Source organism: Ovis canadensis, chromosome 11, assembly GCF_042477335.2.
Source record: "Ovis canadensis isolate MfBH-ARS-UI-01 breed Bighorn chromosome 11, ARS-UI_OviCan_v2, whole genome shotgun sequence".
Taxonomy (NCBI): Eukaryota; Metazoa; Chordata; class Mammalia; order Artiodactyla; family Bovidae; genus Ovis; species Ovis canadensis.
The window spans coordinates 16,825,997-16,843,556 of NC_091255.1; the positions used below are offsets into that span (position 1 = coordinate 16,825,997).

The following is a 17,560-nucleotide window of genomic DNA, read 5'->3' on the forward strand; positions in this document are numbered from 1 at the left end:
TGTGCCTGCCCACTTCCTTCTACCCCAGGGTCCCGTGAGCCCTCTCCCAGCCTGCAGGGGAGCCCGGTGTCGAGTTCGGACGGATGGGGAGAAATAACTTGACTTCTTGCTTATTTTCCTTCAGCACTTTCCGCCAGCACCCACATCTCCAGAAATCTAGATCCTGCCCGGAAGAGATGGGGAGTGGACTTGGTGGGGAGTCCCTTCCTTGGTCTTGGCAGGGGTCATTGCCGTGTACTTTTATTTCACCTGGATCTTTCTTTTTCCCCCTTCAACAGCCCTATTACCATATTTAAATGCAAGTATGTCTCTTTTCATTGGCATTTGCAGTAGCTTAGCCTGACGTTTCTAGAATAGCTCCTTCCCCTTTGAACTTCTCTCCTCCCCAGTAGTTCCGTGTAGCTAGGGCGATAGTCTTAGCATTTAGTGGGCTTCTAGTTCGCTGTGTTTGGGGGACGGCTCTCTCCTTTCTCTCCTCCCCTGCCACCCCCCTCTGCCCTCCACGGTGCATGCCCCTCCCCACCCCCTCATCCTGTTGGCAGTTCTTTATCTGGAAGGCTCAATGGCCAACGCTGGGCTCCTCTGTTGGGCTGTTTGCTGCTGGCTTCTAGCACATCATTTAAAACAAGTCACGAGAAATCAGCCTTGGGATCAGGCCTGCAAGTGTCTGCCTGGAGGCAGGCTGTTCGATGCCTGGGGTTGGGGGGCGGTGTCTGTCCAGGCTTGGCTGTGTGTACACGCGCTCATGGGCAAGAGAAGCCCCGGGGAGGGACTTTTCCTCCTCTTCCTTCAGCGGGACCCTCTGCGGCCACACTGGGTCGCCCTGTCCTGGCATTTAGTCCCCTTGCTGGCACAGCCTTGCAGCCTGGAGCGTTGTCAGATGAAGCACAAGGGCTTGGTGAGACCGCCAGGAGACCCTCAGTGCTGACTTGATCCAGTCGGTGGCGCTCAGACAGAAGAGCCTGATCTAAACCCTATAATGCACCTTGGGAGCCACAGGGTTCACCGCCCGTGGGTCCCTGCCACCCCACACTTCCGCCCCCAGCTGGGCACCCGGGATGCTTTGCCCTGGGCCTGTGACCTTGCTGACACAGAGGTCTGCAGTTAAGATAGTGGGGCGAGCTAGACTTGAGCCATCTCCTGGCCAAGGTGCCTGTGGGCCCAGAGGCCACACCCAGGGCCTCCCGCCTGCGGCTCAGGGGTGACCCCCGCCTGTGACCCAGCCCTGCTGTGCTCCGCCCCTGCCCTCAGCTCTGGACAAGCCCCGGGGGATCACCAGGGTACCAGTGTAGGGACAGCAGAGAGCTCACCCTGCCCGAGAGACGTTCCTCCTAACCTTCTCCCGAGGATTCTGGTGTGCCTTCTAGAGGCAGCTTCTGGGGTGACAGACGGGAGGGAATCAGACACACCTGATTCGCAGGTGTGGGATCCCAGGTAGGGATGCTGGGCCTTCCAGAAGCCTGAGAGCCGCTGATCCATGTCCCTCCTGAAGGCCCCTCCCCCACCCGTCCTCTCTGTGCGGGCAGGGCCTGACCGTGGGACGCGTCTTTGGGGGACCCTGGCGGGCCCCCCTTCACCCCAGCTCCCCTCTCTCCACCAGGCTTCCCAGCAGCGGCTTACGGACCGGTGGCGGCGGCGGCGGTGGCGGCGGCGCGCGGCTCAGGTAGGGAGGCGTGCGGCCCGGCGGCTCCCAGGCATGCCCCGTGTGCAGGGACCGTGACGGCCCGGTTGAATCTGTGTGGCTGCGTCTGTCCCCCACTCTCACCACGGCCCAGGGGGCGGGGGGAGCCCCACGGGGGGGCAGTGGCGGGCCTGCAGGCCGCAGGGCCGCGAGGACTCCGTCACGCAGAACGGAGAGGTGTGCTTCTTGTGGACTTCGGACGCCCGCCTCGCCGCACAGCCGGCCTCAGGGCGCCCGTGGGCATCTCCCTCCCTGGCTTTTGCTGGTTCACAGGGCCCCCCCGCCTCGTGTCTCTGACCCAGCCAGAGAAGCTCTAGGTTGTGAAGGGAGGCTCCAAGCCCATCCATGTGTTCCTGCCCCCTCAACCCCTGCTGCACTCCACAGGTGGGCTTGCCGACCCAGCTAGACCCCCACCCCTCCGCCTGAGTCCCTGAGGGTCAAACGTGGGCCGAGCCTGACCCCGGAGAGCGAAACGGCTCTGCCCAAAGCTCCCTACCACCCCAGGCTCGCTTCTTAGCACAGACCCAGAACTCCTGGCACTCCAGCTGCAAGGGAACTGGGGCTTCTCCTCCCACAAGGCTGCCCAAGTCACTGGGTCTCCAAATCCCACCTTTGCCAGGGTCTGGAAACCCCAGGGTGAGGCGGGAACCTCTCCCCGGGGGCCCTGTGGGCTCAGGCCAGAGCCGGGCTGTCTCCACGCTCCCCCAGACCCTCTGCCTTCCTGAGCAGGCAGGGCTTCTGCTGTGCGCTGGGCCCCACGAGGTCTCCAGGCCTCCCCCAGCACCGCTCCCCCAGCCCCCCAGAGGACCCCGCACCTCCTAGATCCAGGAGCCACAGTTCGTACTCTGTTCTCACACCCTGTGGCCAGGGTGCTGGAGATCCCAAGGGAGTTCAGTTTTACGTAACAGGGCTCGGAGGAGGATGGGGCGGAGGGAGATGCTGGTGAAGGTACCACGGGGCATTAAAAGCCTAGAGGGCGAAGGCCGCAAAGACCCAGACCCTCGCTGGTAAGAGACTGGCACAGTGAGGCCCTTTGGAAACGTCAGTCAAAAATCCGTTCCATGCAAACTGGCACTGCCTCGAGCTACAAAGGATCCCCTCCCCTGAGCCGCCCACTGGGGGTTGTTTGGAAGGGCCAGGGGATTCTCGGGGCTGCTGAGGGCCAGTTAGCCAGAGAGTTGGGCCGGGGCGCTGGGCACCTTTCATTGGCCTCCTGCTGCCCAGCCAGCCTCCAGAGGCCCCTGGCCCGTGGGCTAGGGTCCCTTGGTCCCCTGCCCTGGGAGCGGGTTGCCCAGCTGCCTCCTGGCTCCCGGTTCCATTTGGCTTTTTCTTGAGCACTTTTTGGTGCCATTATAAACGAGCCTCTGCCCTGCCTGTGCCCAGGAGGAGGGGCAACAAAAGGAAACTCGAGATTTCTGAGTGCTGTTGGTTGGCGTTCCCTCCGCTCAGTTTCTTTCTTATTGTGACTTGGATTATGAAACGAAACTTTAACCCAAAATTAACCCTGCCTCTCTCCCTGCCCCCATTCTCCTTGACTTCATGGCAAGTTTAAAGGGCAGCATGGGGTTCTCTGTGAGTCTGAACGTGGTTTCCCCATGGCCTCTGCCCCCCTCTGCCACCCCCACCCTCTCACAGACCCCCAGAGCCAGGTGGGAGTCCCACCCTGTCCCCACTAACTCCTAACCCCGAAGGTCAGCGCCATCTCCAACCACACCTTTTTTTTTAAATTTTTTATTTCAGGATCAGTGCTGTTTTATTTGTAGCCATTTCCATAGAGAGCCACGTCTCCCACAGGCCATTCTAGGTCAGCCATGCTCATCACCACACTGTTAGTGAATTCTATTCAGGAGTGTGCTCCCAGACCCCCGCCCACACCAATCTGGGTTAGTTAGTGCCAGGAGCAAACCCTCACCGCACTGTTAGTGAATTCTATTCAGGAGTGTGCTCCCAGACCCCCCGCCCACACCAGCCTGGGTTAGTTAGTGCAAGGAGCAAGCGCTCAACTCAGAGGTGCCCGACCCCAGCTGCAGGCTTGGTCAGGAAGCTACAAGACACCCATCAGTGCCCCCTGGGTGTGCCCGAGGGCGATGACCAGGCTGTGTCCGCCAAAGTCAGAGCTCTTACTGGGCTGGAAGACACGTGCCCACGTCTGGACAGGGTAGCCCGGCCCCCCTCCCACTAAAGCCCTTTGTACCTGGAGCAGGGTTGCAAAGCTGGGGAAGGAAGATCCCTGCCTGTCTCTCCACCTAGTGCAAGTCTGACCTGTAAAGACTCTCCTCGCCCCCCGCCCCTGCCCTTTCCCTCTGGAAAATGGTCTGGACGCCAGGTCTGGCAGGATGGCCCATTGTTGACCCCTCACCGTGGCCCCTGGCGTTTGGACATACGTGTGAGGGCTGCACAGACTGTGTGCATCGCCCGGGGCCAGCGGGCGCTCCCGGAGGGCTGACCGCCGGCTTCTCCCTTCCTGTGCTCCCGCAGCCCTGCTGCACTCATCCCAGCTCCTCCCCAGGCGAGCAGGATGTTCCTTCGGCCCGCACCCCCAACCCGAGCAAGCGCCTGTTGGAGGGCATCACAAGTTCACTGGCAGGGAAGGGCGGGCTCAGGGAGTCTGCGCAGTGCTGCCCCGAGCGGGGTCCCACGCGGCACCCGGCTGGGAGCTCCCAGGAGCGGGGCATGGGGTCTCTGCGCCCCAGGGGCGCCCAGGCTTGGCTGTGAGGGGCAGGCCGGCTGTGGAAGGCCCTCTTTTCACTTTCGCTTTTGTCTAGCCCCACCGTTTTGTGTGGTTCTCCCCTTCCTGGTGATGCCGTGCAGGGGGCCTCCGGAGCGGAAGCGCCTGCGAGAGCCGCGGGTGGGGCGCAGCTTGGGATTCGCTCAGCTCGCAGCCTGCACCCATCGGGAGCCCTGCGCCCCGGCCCTGGGGCGGGCGGCCCGGCGGCCCCTGGGGAGGGCCCGGCGACTCCTAGATGACTTCACTATCAGTGTCGCTTTTCTGTTACCTTCACCCGGAATTTGACACGTCATCTTTTCTTGTGCTCAGTTGGGACTTCATTTTGATCGTATCCATTCAGTTCCAGTGGCCCCATCATGCCCCCCCAAAAAACACCCTAAATCCAATTTGGCAAAGGACCCCACTGACAGGTGAAGGAAACGGTTCAGATTTCCAGACCACTTGATTTCTGGGTGGCATCTCGGGTGGGTCTGTGTATCAGTCTCAGAGCTTCCGGCCCCCCCAGCCCCGGCCCGGCCCCAGCCCATCCCCCGCCCCCGCAACCAGCCAGGCCCCCTTCCTGCGCTTTACACTTGCCAGCCTTGTTCCCGTCTAGTGACATGAGCTCCTGATGGTGGTGGTGGGTGTGAGAGTCACGTTTCTGTTGTCTTTTCTCTTGCTTGGTTGGGGCTGCGGTGAGAGTGTCTCTGAGGCATACTTTCCCGCCTCTCTTACACTAGGATCTGCACACCTCCTCTCAAACACTCTTCTGAGCACGCTCAGCGGGAAGGTTTGTCCACACCTATTAATCCTCTCTCAGTGTCCAGCTTCCTGTTAGTACCAGCTGGTTTGCATGTTTTTGCTTGTTCAGATGAAACAGTTCAAGAAACAAACTCATATCCAACTCTCGAGAAATGTCTTTTTTTGTACACTTTTGTTTTCGACTTTTTTTTTTATTAGTTACGACTCCAAAACACCTGTTGTCCAGTAAAACATTTCACACCCCCTGCCTGTTCTTAGACTGTATGTTTCTGTGGGATGAACGGAATGCATGCACTGTAGTAGATGTCCTTGGTAGCCGTAGCCGTAGCTGTAGAACATGCATTGTTGAGTTGATATTACAGGCCTCGGACGGCTCGGCGCAGCACGACTGTCTGCAGGATAGATAGCGTGGGGGCCAGGGAGAGAAGGGGCTCCATATTTTCAATGTTGCCGAAGGGCTTGGATCCATGCTCTCGCCATCTGCCACCACCACCTCCCCTCACACTCCCCACTCCCCCAGTCTGGAACTGGGTCACCACCCTCAGCTGTAACCTTCCCAACCGAGATCTCTCTCGATAGTGTCCTACTGTAGCGAATGAGGATAGAATCCGGGTTGCAAGGAGTTTTACAGTTTTTCCTCGTTCTTGTCTTCTTCATGGTTCTTGAATAGATCAGGTCTTTCCTCACTTCGAAAGGTCTAACAGCCGGGCTTCTCCAAGCCCACTACTCTTATTAGAGTCCTTTTCCAGCTCACCTTCAAGGATACAGGTTCATGTGGCAGCCCTGTCTGCATGGTCAGAGGGGAAATGAAATATGGTATGGAAAGGGAATCGGACCTTGAGATCCTCGGTCTGCAGATGAGGGGGCACGTTTGGTCCTGGTGAAGGTTGGCATTTGTCCTTCTGCTTGGTGAAGGTAAAGGGGGAAGGGGGGCAGGGCAGGTGGGGTGAGAGAGGTGACATTTCTGGTATGGAGGTTATTGGCACAGCTTCATGAGGAGGGGAGGGAGGGAACCAGTAACATCCAAAGAGGAGGCCATGGTTTGCCTCCATCTCCCCGGGAAGACTTCCCAGTCCTGCAGCCTCTGCCCTGGGCTCAGCGTGTGCAGTCAGCCAGCTCCAGGCACAATGTGTCCCCTCCATTTGTGGCGATGAGTCATAATGCAGGGCAGAGGTCTCTTGGAGCTTTGGGAGATGACCCTAACCTTTGTAAGTTGATGGAAGCAGTAGCTGCCGCCCAGGACCCGCTCCTAAAGCCAGGCTGATCAGTGGCTCTGACACAACACCGCAGGACACGGAGGTGGGATCTGAACCTTTGGGGTGCAAGTCACCTATTATCAGGGGAGACAGAGCCCCAAAGTCCACAGAGCCCAGGAAGTCCCCCCAAAAGTGTGAAGTGGCAATGCAAAACGGTAGCCTGTGGAGCGTGGCCCCGGGGCGGGGGGTGGACCAGCGCTGAATGTGAGAGCAGGCAGGTAGCCCAGATTGAGGGCCCCAGGGGCCCTGAGACCCGGGAAGGGAGGTCTGGGAGACACCAGCCTTCCGGTCCAGGCTTCACGGGGGTAGAGATGGGCCAGGGCAGAGGGGAATGGCTGGAGCTGGCAGGCTTCGGGGCTGCCGACGCTGCAGATTGACCCAGAATGGGGAGCAGGAGAAGCGGGTGGGGACGGAAGGAGGGGAGAGCAGAGAAGTCTCCCCCCAACCCTCCACCCCCACCTAAAGCCTGGGTCTGGCTCTGCTGGGAAAATGGCTCTGCTGCCCTGCAGCTGGACATCCTGAGTGTGCGTTCTAGGAGGTCAAGTGAGCGAGAGTAACATGCAGGTCCTGGGGACAGAATAAATAGTTGACCTTGAACCGTGAAACGAACTCTTTGGGGAGGAGAGTAGGTCCCAGGCCTGCCCTGATTTTATCTGGGGATATTCTTTCACGTCTCAGTGGCCTCCTATGCGTTAGGGGCCGGGGGTGTTCTCACACGCCTCCAGCTGCTGGCGGGATCCGGGTTTCGTGTGCACCAGATGTGGCATGAGCCTCAGTTCCCTAGTCTTGGTCTCCACAAGCCTGTTTTGAAGGTTTGCGTTATGCAGGCACCAGGGCAGGTAAAGGCGCGAGACACTTCTTGCCTTCAGTGGTCTGGGCAGGGGACACTTCTTGCCTTCAGTGGTCTGAGCATCTAGATCCCTCCCCCGGAAAGCCCTTATTTCCCATGATGCATTGTTTCTGGCACTGGCAGCTCCTTTTTAAAAGGGAAAATGGACCTTTATTTTTGAAGATGGCTTTCCTGGGCCTCCGTCAGCAGGATCCCATGTCCAGGAAGGGGGTGGGTGGGCGGGTTTGCAGTGCAGGCATCTCTCCTTTCCTGCCCAGCCTGCCTTGTGCTAGCAGCAAGCATCCTCTGGGGGTTGTGACCTCAAGATGGCCCATCTGTGGCGAGGGTCATGGGGCCACCCAATCCCTGGAACAGAGCCAGCACCTAAGAAAGGGGGAGAGAATCTGGGACCCATTAGGACCAACTGCTGCAGCCAGCCAGGCTTACTCGCAAGACCTTCCCTGAACAGACGTCTCCCAGTCACAGCCTTGTGCTCTGGGCACCAGGCCCTCGTTTCTCAGTTTGTCATTAACAGTCTCCATTTCTGGGAGAGCCAGGACTCTGCCCATAAAGAGTCCAGCATTGGATTTCAGTAACCCCAGTGAATTTATAATAATGTGCAGAGCTGCCCGCCTCTAACCTCAGCTTCATTCATTTTCCAAGGGCTTTCGGACCAACTCTGTTGAGGATAAAATACATCAGCTCTAATCAATAATTTTGTAATAGAAATACCATGCACTTGATAAATCAGCTCTGGCACAATTAGTGACTAGCCTCGAAGCCCAGATCTAAGTATAAGTTAATCCCAAAGTGAATGGAGTGGGAGCATATTAATGGTCTTTTAAATTAGCGGAATTATTTTCAGTGGGTGACACACCCGTGCCTGCCCCCCTGAGCTGGTTGACACCCTCCCATGCTGGCTCGGGAGGAGGGGTGGGAAGAATGATGCCCCTGAGCACTCTGTAACAGCACGTAGAGCCCCATGGACGGCGGTGTAGGAGCCCCTTCCTGGTACTCTGGGCTGGGCGATGGAGGCGCTGCAGGGTCTGGGGAGCCCCAAAAGTTGGTGAACCCATGTGCTGGTGAGAAGAATCTATGGAGCACCTGCCTGGGTGCAGCATGGTTCTCGGTGCTCCTGCAGAGCTTAGAGCACATGTCTGTACCACAGCCACCCTGACATGTGGGCAGGAAAGCGGAAGATTCTGGCTCAGTTTTACATGTTTGCTTTTATGAGAAAGCTGGGCTACAGAATGGTTCCGTGACTTATCCAAGGTCACACAGCTGGTTACCTGGTTAGCGAGGCTTTGGTCAAGGGTAGAGAACCCTGAACTTGAACCCAGGTCTTTGGCCTCCTTTAAGCAGCCCTGTGGAGGAACCGTGCTTGTTTATGAAGGACTCATCTGCCGCCTGAACACCCTGTTCCTGCAGGAATGTCCTGGGAAAGCCCCACAGCCTCGGCTGCCAGCTCCATGTCAGGAGCTCATGGGCCAACCTTTCAGATGTAGATTTCAGAACCAGACCCCGGGCACATCTGCCGTGGATTTAAATCGGCAGATATTTATTAAGTGTTTAACAGCAGTAGTTATTATTATACGTGACAGACATCATCCTGGGCCTTGATTCAAGGTGCTTTGAGCTGTCTCAGAAAACCCAGCTCAGAGCAGCTAAATATTATAGAGGATTTATTGGCCGACATCCTGGAAGCTCCATGGAAGAGTGAGCGTCCTGTGTGGACTGTTCAAGGCACTTTCTCTGCAGTTGTCTTAGTTTTGCCCTCCCTCTCCTTTCGATATTGTCTTTTTGTTGGTTTCCTATGATAGCAACGTGGTAGCCACAGTTACCTGCTTCATTGTACCCTCCCGGTCTAGAAGAAGAAGGAGTCAAATGGTCCCGATTTCTAGCAAAAGTAGAACTTTGTGCTGTTTGGCTAAGACCTGGGTTACATGAACCGGTCATTGAGGGTGGGATCCGACCCTCTGAAGAGCTCTGACACAGCATGAGATGGATGGATTTCCACAGGGAAATCCGGGTGCTGACAAAAGGGGGCACACGAGAATGATGCTGGAGAGACAAGCAGTGGGTGCCCTTCGCAGCCCTGGAAGCTGCTAGATGAATACAGAGCGCAGCCTCTGTCCTAGAGACTCTTCCAGCCTAGCCCGGAGACTAACGTGTGCTTGTAATACGACGCTTAAGCCCAGAAAAGAAGGTGCACAGAGGAGGGAGTGATTAGCTTTGAGGGGAAGGCAAGGAACGTTTTACAGGGCAGTGACTGTCCCTACTTTTAAAGGACAAATAGGAGCTCCCCAGGGTGCCTGGGGAAAGCAGCTAATGCATCACCACCAGAACAGCAGAGTGTTTCTGAAGTCCTGCAAACCCTTGGCTCTGGCTGGAAAGTGCTAACGAGCCCAGATTCACCTGGGTAACTGGGAGCCTCAGCAAGCCCTGAAACCAAGAAGTGACATCAGATTTCTATGTTAGACAAGCCTGAGAGCAGGGTGGATTAGAGAGACGAGACAGAAAGCGAAAGGGCAAGTGACAAACCATGAAATTTAAACCCTCCATAAATGTTCATATGCAGAGCCCAGTAAGAGATGCTGTGGGCCTTTCACTCTTAGCATTAGCTGACTGACTCCAAGCTGAACATCAGGCTGACCGGGGGACAGTGGGAGGCTGCCTAATGGGAAGTAGGGGTATAGGTAGATTCAGGCTAGAGTCTGGGAGAGGAAGACCTTGAAAGCCAGATTGCTATAGTCATGTTGGTGGGAGAGAGGAGTTCATATTCTTTATGGCAGTGGAGCTCACTAAGGACAGAATCAACAGAGGGAGATCAACCTGGCAGCGGCCCCACGGAGCCCAGCCTGACGCCTGGCCCCTGCGGCTGTGCTTTGTGACCTGGAGGAAGGGGAGGAGAGCAAGGCAGACCCTGCAGAGATTCTCCTTGGTTTCTGCCAACAAGTTTCTGTTCATCCCCTGCGTGGGACTACTGGTTCCTGTTTCTGTGTCCTTGTGGCAGCCTCTGCCCCTGTCCTTTCTGCCAGCCCCTTTCCCTCTGTCCTCCTCTTTGCTTCCTCTGTTCAGATCTGCTTCAGAACGCCACACCTGACTCACCTTCCCTGGGGTGCCCTCCTCAATGAAAGGCAGAATTTTTTGAGTCTCCAGAAGGTGTTTTGCATGTTGTCTCAGAGTGGTGCCTGCCTCCTACCATATCAACCCTCCAAGGAGGCAGTCAGCCTCATTCTTAGTGTAGATGAGTAATTACCATGCAATTAGAGAAAGCAGAAAACAAAGGGGCCCTTTGTTCCTGGATGCTCATTAATAAATGAAAAGGTCTCCTCTTCCCATCCTGGGATCCTGCACCACGGGATATGGGCAAATTATGCTTTTCAGCAGCTGTGATTGGCTGTTGCATGAGAGATCCATTCTAGATCTATCAGGATGAGGGGAGCCACAACGCAGTCCGCTCTGTGGCGTGGACAGGAGAGTCATCTCAAAATTCAAACCCACCTGAGAGGTCTCTTAAGGGAAGGATATCTTGCAAGTGGTTGGTAGAATGCTAGAGACACTTCCCAGCCAATTTTAATAAAATATAGGTAATATGTTAAAATACCTCACATTTATTATGAATTAGTCGTGTACTGTGCCAAGTCCACCTCCCTTATCCCATTTAATTCTCATAGGCCTATGCAATGGCTGCTGTTATTCCCATTTCCATTTTTAAGGTTTAAAAACTGTGTCTTAGCACCAGTGAGGTGGCAGAGACAGGATTTGAGCCTAGGTCTGCCATCCCTGCAAAACACTGTGCCTTTGAAACATACAAAAACAAATCCCCACTGTTGGCCATCAAATCAATTCTCCATATCCCTAGGGGAGGAGGGAACCCGAAGTCATTTTCAAAAGGCATTACATGTACTTTTTGTACCTGCCTCTGCCATTGCAAACTTAACATCATGGTTGTCTGGCTTTAGCTGACATTTCGGATCTGGCTTCTGGTCTCTGAATCTTTTCAGACCAAAGGTACACAAAGGAGGCGTGGTCCTGTAAGAATGAGCCAACCTGAAGATAATCATTTGAAAGGAGACTTTAGCTAAAACAGAACTGAAGGAAGTTAGCCACTGCCCGTAGGAAACTAAGCCGTGGAGCAGGGCTGGGCGTCTTTGGGCAATGCAGACTTCTCCATAGGGATCAATCAACATCCCTTCCTGCGAGCTGGAACACTGCATCTGGAAGGTCGCTGGGTAGTGCCTCCCAGCCCTAAGGCTGGGAGGAGATTGGCTGTCCAGTTGCTGGGGCTTTGCCTTAAGCCAATGGCCGGGAGGGGCGGGGCCGGAGGCGGGATCAGCGGGCTTCTCGGCCAATCATCCTGCAGGGAGGCTAGACCCTCAGTACCATGGCAACAGCGAGCAGGGGCTCATTTGTTTTGTAGATAAGTAATTACTACGCAATTAGAGAGAGCTAAAAATAAAGGGGCCTTTTGTTCCTGGTTACTTATTAATATTAATAAACTGGTCTGTCCAGGTCTGTGGTAAACAATTAATGCAAACCTGTGTGCCGGTGGAAGAGCCCACTGTGGGAGGTCAAGGCTGCAGAGCCCCACTCTCCCGTCTCTTTCTGGAAGTTATTTCTGACTGTAACGTGCAGAGGGTCGGCTTTCCCGGTCTTGAGGGGAAGAGGAGATGCTCAGCCTTACCAACACACGGGACCCACGATGCCCCCGAGTCAGGACTGACCCAGACAGAAGAGTCTGGTAACTTCTACCCAGCCTCCAGAGAAAAGACCCACAAGCACAGCAGCAAAACCAGAAAACACGGACCTCTGTTGGAAGAAACCTCTCACCCAATTTTGTTACCTATCGTTGGCCATGTCATTTGACTTTTCTGGGTGTGGGTTGTTCAGCTCCAGGTACATAAGAGTTTCTAAACCTTCCACTGAGGTAGCCCCTGAGAGTTCAGTGTGTCCCCTCCCACCTGGCTTAAAGAGAAACAAACAAGACTTGGGACTGGCTTGCTGGAAGGTTATGTGGTTGTTCAAGGGTTGACCCCACAGCTTCTGGCTTCCCCTGTCTGGCCTTGGAAATAGAAAGAGCTCAAAGGCATGCATCTCCCTTATATCCCTTCCCTTCCTAGGGAACAGGTTGCCTTGTGGATTAATCAGATAAGGATGATAAGAGGCTTAAAAAAAAAAAAAAAAGAGTGGAGGAGGAGGAGCCCGGAAGACTTGGTTTGCATCTGGCTTCTGCCAATGGCAAGCTGCTTGATTTAGGGGCAGAGGATTTCAGACTGTTGGGTTCTTGGGCACCCCTCAGCTCTATAGCTCTGTATTGCTGCTGTTTCCAAAGCTCTGGATCCCTTATCATTGGGAACAAAAGGGGTGACCGTGATAATACCTTGAGATCTGAGAGAAGTGACTGGAGAGAAAGCCAGGGGCTTCCAAGTGATGTGTCACCTGGTAGGGAATAATTTGAAACACCTGTCATGCCTTTTTTTTTTTTTTTTTTGATGTACAAAGGCATTGAAAGGGATAGAAATATTTCCAGAATTGTGTATTATTTTTTTTAAAAATTTATAGTCAAGGTTTTCATCTTTGGGTGTGGTTGATTAACCCTTTAGAGTGTGGCACTTTGGATAATATTAATAAATGTAGACCTGTTCGTAGCTACCATCGATGAGCTGTGAAACAGGGGTGAACACAGTGGTTCTTGAACCTGGCTACATGTTAGAATCACCTGGGGAGTTTTTAAAATTCCTAGTGTTCAGGCCACATTGTGAATCCATCAAATCAGAATCTGCAGGGGAATTAGGGCGGGGTAGGGGGTGCCTCAGCAGTACTTAAATCTCCCCAGCAAGTCCAGTCTGTAACCATGGACTCAGATACCTCAAGGTTCTTCTAGATATAGAGCCTCACACAATGTCTGTGATTCATCATCAGAATCCCTACCTTCAGAAACAGATCAGCAGAGTCACAAGACAGACGGTTCACCCCAGCTTCCTCTAAGGACAGAGATCATGAGCCTGTAGCCTTGGGGCTCAGGCCTCTCCTACCCGCCACTGGCCCTCCCAGCAGGGACAGGAGATCCACCCCTCCTGGACAGGCTGAAAGGGTCTGTGTCCTCATAGGTGGATTCTCCTGCCTCCCCCAAGAATAGGCCTGTCCTAGCTGAGATTGAGAGCGTGTACACGTAGGACCAGCGGCCCGGAGCAACCATAAGCAGGAAAGCAGCCACCCTCCTTGACTGTCTGACGAATGCGGGCCCTTCGGTAAGGTCGGAGTTTGTTTGTTATTAAAGACTTAATTAGAAACATGAGAGGGAGCTGAATGGCACCGTGCTTGGCTAATTAGTGACATGTATTCGCCCACTTTGAACTTCAAGGACACAGAGCTATTAGCGCTTACAGCAAAAATGGATTAAACTCCGGTGCCATTACAATCGTTAAAGACGGGCAGCTCAAGTGGAAAGCCTTTTGTACAGGTCCTCGAGGGGTGGCCCTTGGGCATCCTCCCCACCCCACGCCCGGGTTTCTGGAACCACAGACAGTGAGTTTCCATGGCCTGGAATCAGGCAGTAAGCACTGAAGGTGCTCACACCTGAGGGCTCCCTGAAGGATGGCCCTCGCTAGACTGGAGTGGTCTTTGGGGACTAAGACCAACCCTCTGCTTGCACTGTCTGGGGTACATGGAAGGACTTCCTTTCTCTCTGACACACTCTGACCCCAGCTAGACTGCATGCCAGCCTTGTGCCCAGTATTGTTCTGAGATGTGGTCCAGAGGAGGGTGGCCTGGTCCTCAGGAGAGAGGCTATCGCCTATCTGCTATGGCACGGGCCTTAAAGAGATGGCCCACCTCAGGGAGCCCCCAGTCTGGTGGGGGACACACCCCCACCACCAGGGAGCTCCCGGTTTGGAAAAGGCAGCAGGGCCCATGCCCTCAGGAACTGGCACTTCAGTACTGTAGGTGTGATTCATCATCCTTGGTTTTGCAACCTCCGCAAAGCAAAGGAAGATCCAAATAAACAGAAGAAACCTTCGCAAACCACGGTGCCAGGAAGGACAGCTGGGCAGTGTGATTCAATCTAAAAGCAGCTGGGAGTTGCTCCGAAGTCCAAGTGAGTCAGTCTGAGACACTGTGAGACCCTGGACGCATCCCCGCATGGCCCCAGCCCCAAGTGTCCCTGTCAGCGACCCCAGGGCGATAAAGCCCATCTTACGAGTTGTTAGGAGCGAGAACAAGACGGTGTTAAAACGCCTGCCGGTGCACCTGGAGGACTTCTCTAGTGGCTCAGATGGTAAAGAATCTGGCTACAACGAAGGAGACACAGCCCAGGCCCAGGCCCACTCAGCGCTGCTCCGTCCCCAGAATTTACCCCTCATCAGATGGCAGTCGGCCACTAACCCCACACCTCCTCCTCCCCAACCAACCCAGCCTGGTCCTTTGTAAAGAAGAGACATACCCAAGTCAAGGCTGATACTCAAAAAGTGTCAAGACAGAAAGAGAATGAGCTGTTTCCTATTGAGGTTGTCCAGCAACATAAAGTACCAGCCATAAAGCCCTCCTTAGATGGGGTTCTGGGGGCTGTCTCCTTGCACTGATCTGAGTGATAGTGTGAGTATCCAGGTTCGCTAGGAACTCAGGATGTGAGGGGTTTGGAGCTGGCCAGCAGTGAAGTTGTCTCTTTTGGGAATGTGATTTGACCTGAAGCTGTGACCTTTCTACAAAACCGTGAGTCCTGAGTCTTAAGTTGTACTGTCCATCCATTCCCTACTTAAGATATGCCAGCACTAACCAGCAGACATCTGGGCCCCCCACAGTGGTCTGAAGCAGGCTAGATGTTGAGAGAATAAGCAGAAACTGCAGTCTTCGAAGACCAGCATCACTGAAACCAGCATTGGGAGTGTTTGTGACCCTGACTCCCTGTGAGTCCAGGGAGCGAGCTGACTCTCTCCACGTGTCACCTGCAGTGTTTGCAATGAGCCAGGCATCTCAGATGTGTCAACACATGCTGACGGCAGGCTGAGTTTGTCCTTCCCGGCAATATATTGATTTGTATAGGGAGACAGGAAGAAAGAAACACCATCACACAGCTCTCTCAATCCTCCCCTAGTTTTATTAAAGTGTGTCTTCTCCTTGTCTTCTGAAATAGCTTGAATTTCAGCAGAGCTTAAAAAGAAAAAGAAATGTCATATATAAAATTGATTGTCCCTGCATCTGGGTCCCCGCACCGATCTGATTTTCATTTACTTTGTCACGGTTTTCCCAGGTTAGAGGTAATTGCTGGCCCTCTCTGTCTTCCTCTCCCACCTTCAGGCTAGGCTCCGGGAGATAAGTTTGAGCTGAGATCCCTGGGGCCCAGTGGCCGGGCAGACTGCTGGAGTATGATTCCCCCTTGCTCCGCTGGAGACGAGCTGTGGTAGCTGACAGCTGAGTGTCTCTCCTGTTATCAGAAGCAGGCTTAGTTTTTCAGGCCAACCTTCCCCGGCTGACCACCGGCATTCATTTACTGTGGGCACGACTTGCAGAGGGCACGGTGAGAGTGCAGATCAGGGTCCCCAACTCTGTTTGCAGGGAAGCCTCAGCTGACCAGCTGGCATTCCTGAGAGGCTGGCTGTTCAGAGTCAGGTCTCAGCTTCTGAGAGCCGCCTGGCGTTATGAAACGCAGCATCCACTGAGCCCCCCGTGGTAAATGGGAATCGGGCAGGTTGCTCTTGGTCTGGAGAACCCAGGGCCCCTTGAGAACCTGGAGAGCCCCCACCTTCTGCACACACACCCCTCCCAGAGGGTCGCTCGCTGAGACGCAGTCTCTGCTGCTGTGGAGTTTTAATCCCGGCAGAGAGAAGAGTGGTGGTCGGAGGCGCAGTGACTCTGGTATCAGCCCATCAGCAGAGCCCCTCTGCTCACTGCGTTCTCAGTCACTCTCTTTAATCCTCTAAAACAAAACTCCCTACAATCTAGTGTGATACATTAAGATGAAAAACACCACACGGGCTTATGCTCTAGGTCCCGCATTCTTCAGGAGCTTGGGGCTGGGAGCGGGTCCGTGACACCCAGCAGCCCAGTCTCCCTGCCCTCGCGCCTCATGCAGGCACAGTAAGGTCTGCTGGGCAGCAGGTTACCTTCTGAGTTGGGCTGGGTGCAGGCAGGCCTACTGCTGCGCCTGCTTTGTCCTGAGCAGCACACACTATCCCGGCAATGTGCTGGGGGCCGTGAGGCCCCCTCCCGAGATGGATCCTGGCGGCCACAGATAATTCGTCAAGTGGGAGACTGAAATTGTCCTGAGGGCTGGCTCTGCTTTTTGGTGAAAAGTGAGAGCCACCAAACCAGGACCCAGGTCTGAGCCTGGGACTTGGTGGGCCCTGGCTTGTCTCAGATCTAGCAACAGTTCTGTTAACAGTTTCTTTCTCTGAATCAGTAATAATCCACTCTTCAGGCCTTAGAGCCAGAGATGCCCTCCCAGGGGTGCCCGCCTCCAAGTCCTGGGCTCTAGCCTTCTGCCCTGTGTCCAGCGGCATCACGTTGGAAGCATACAGAAGTATCAGGGCTTCCAACCTTTCCTAGACCTGCAGTGTGGCTCTCCTGATCTCCTGATCCTCACTACCCTCTCCCACAACTTCCCCACCCTCAGTGACAAATTCCACTCCCAGCCCAGCTCCTTCTGACCACAGTCGGGCAGAACCACATGCAGACTCATACCCACCAGAAGGAAAGGTTTGCCGTAAACCCCCCAGATGCTCCCGAGCTTTGGGTCTTGCCTCTGCAGGTCAGGGTCTGAGCCTGCAGGACAGACCTTGGAGAAGGACTCTGGGATGGCTTTCCTGGGCCAGCCATCCAGGTGTATTCCCTTGATAGGAAGTGTCTCCTTTTATCCGATGCAAAATGCCACCAACTGAAATTTAGATGCATTTCCTCTTGCTAGCCTCAATGAGAGGTCGTGTCCTTGCTTTCCTGCCCATCCCCCCCATTCCCCAGAGTCTTTGCATCAGGTCCAAGGTGATTGAATGCAGGGTGGTCGATGAAACAGATCCTTTTGTGAAATCACTTCCTGATTTGTTTGGCCAGTGAATTGTGCTATCGTGTATCAGGTTTTCCTAAACCTGCGGATGGTGACCTGCCTTGTTGGGCTCTGCATACACAACTGTTTCGAAAACGGATGTATTTGTTCTAAACGTGATGAGTTACAGGCATTCCTCTTTTGCATTTTTGCCTCAGCCCACTGAGAGTCAGGCAGAGTAGGGCAGGACTCTGGAGGGTGAGGGGCTGACACCCACCCAGGCAGGTAGCTGGAGGTCAGGGCTGGGGTCACACTCAGGTCTTCTGACTCCAAGTCCAGCGCTCCC

General features: G+C 54.7%; 1 protein-coding gene across 18 annotated transcripts in view; it reads left to right on the forward strand.

Moving 5' to 3' along the window:
• Positions 1-17,560, forward strand: part of MSI2 (musashi RNA binding protein 2) — a 403,146-nt gene that overhangs the window by 375,246 nt on the left and 10,340 nt on the right. For 14 of the 18 annotated variants that reach the window (XM_069602544.1, XM_069602545.1, XM_069602547.1 and 11 more), the window contains one exon: positions 1,601-1,663. In XM_069602544.1, the coding sequence (XP_069458645.1) occupies positions 1,601-1,663 (63 nt within the window). Of the gene's footprint in view, positions 1-1,600; positions 1,664-5,128; positions 5,179-11,750; positions 12,894-17,560 lie in introns of those variants that run through there. The other 4 variants (XR_011259687.1, XM_069602551.1, XM_069602554.1 and 1 more) reach the window with 2 other exon arrangements.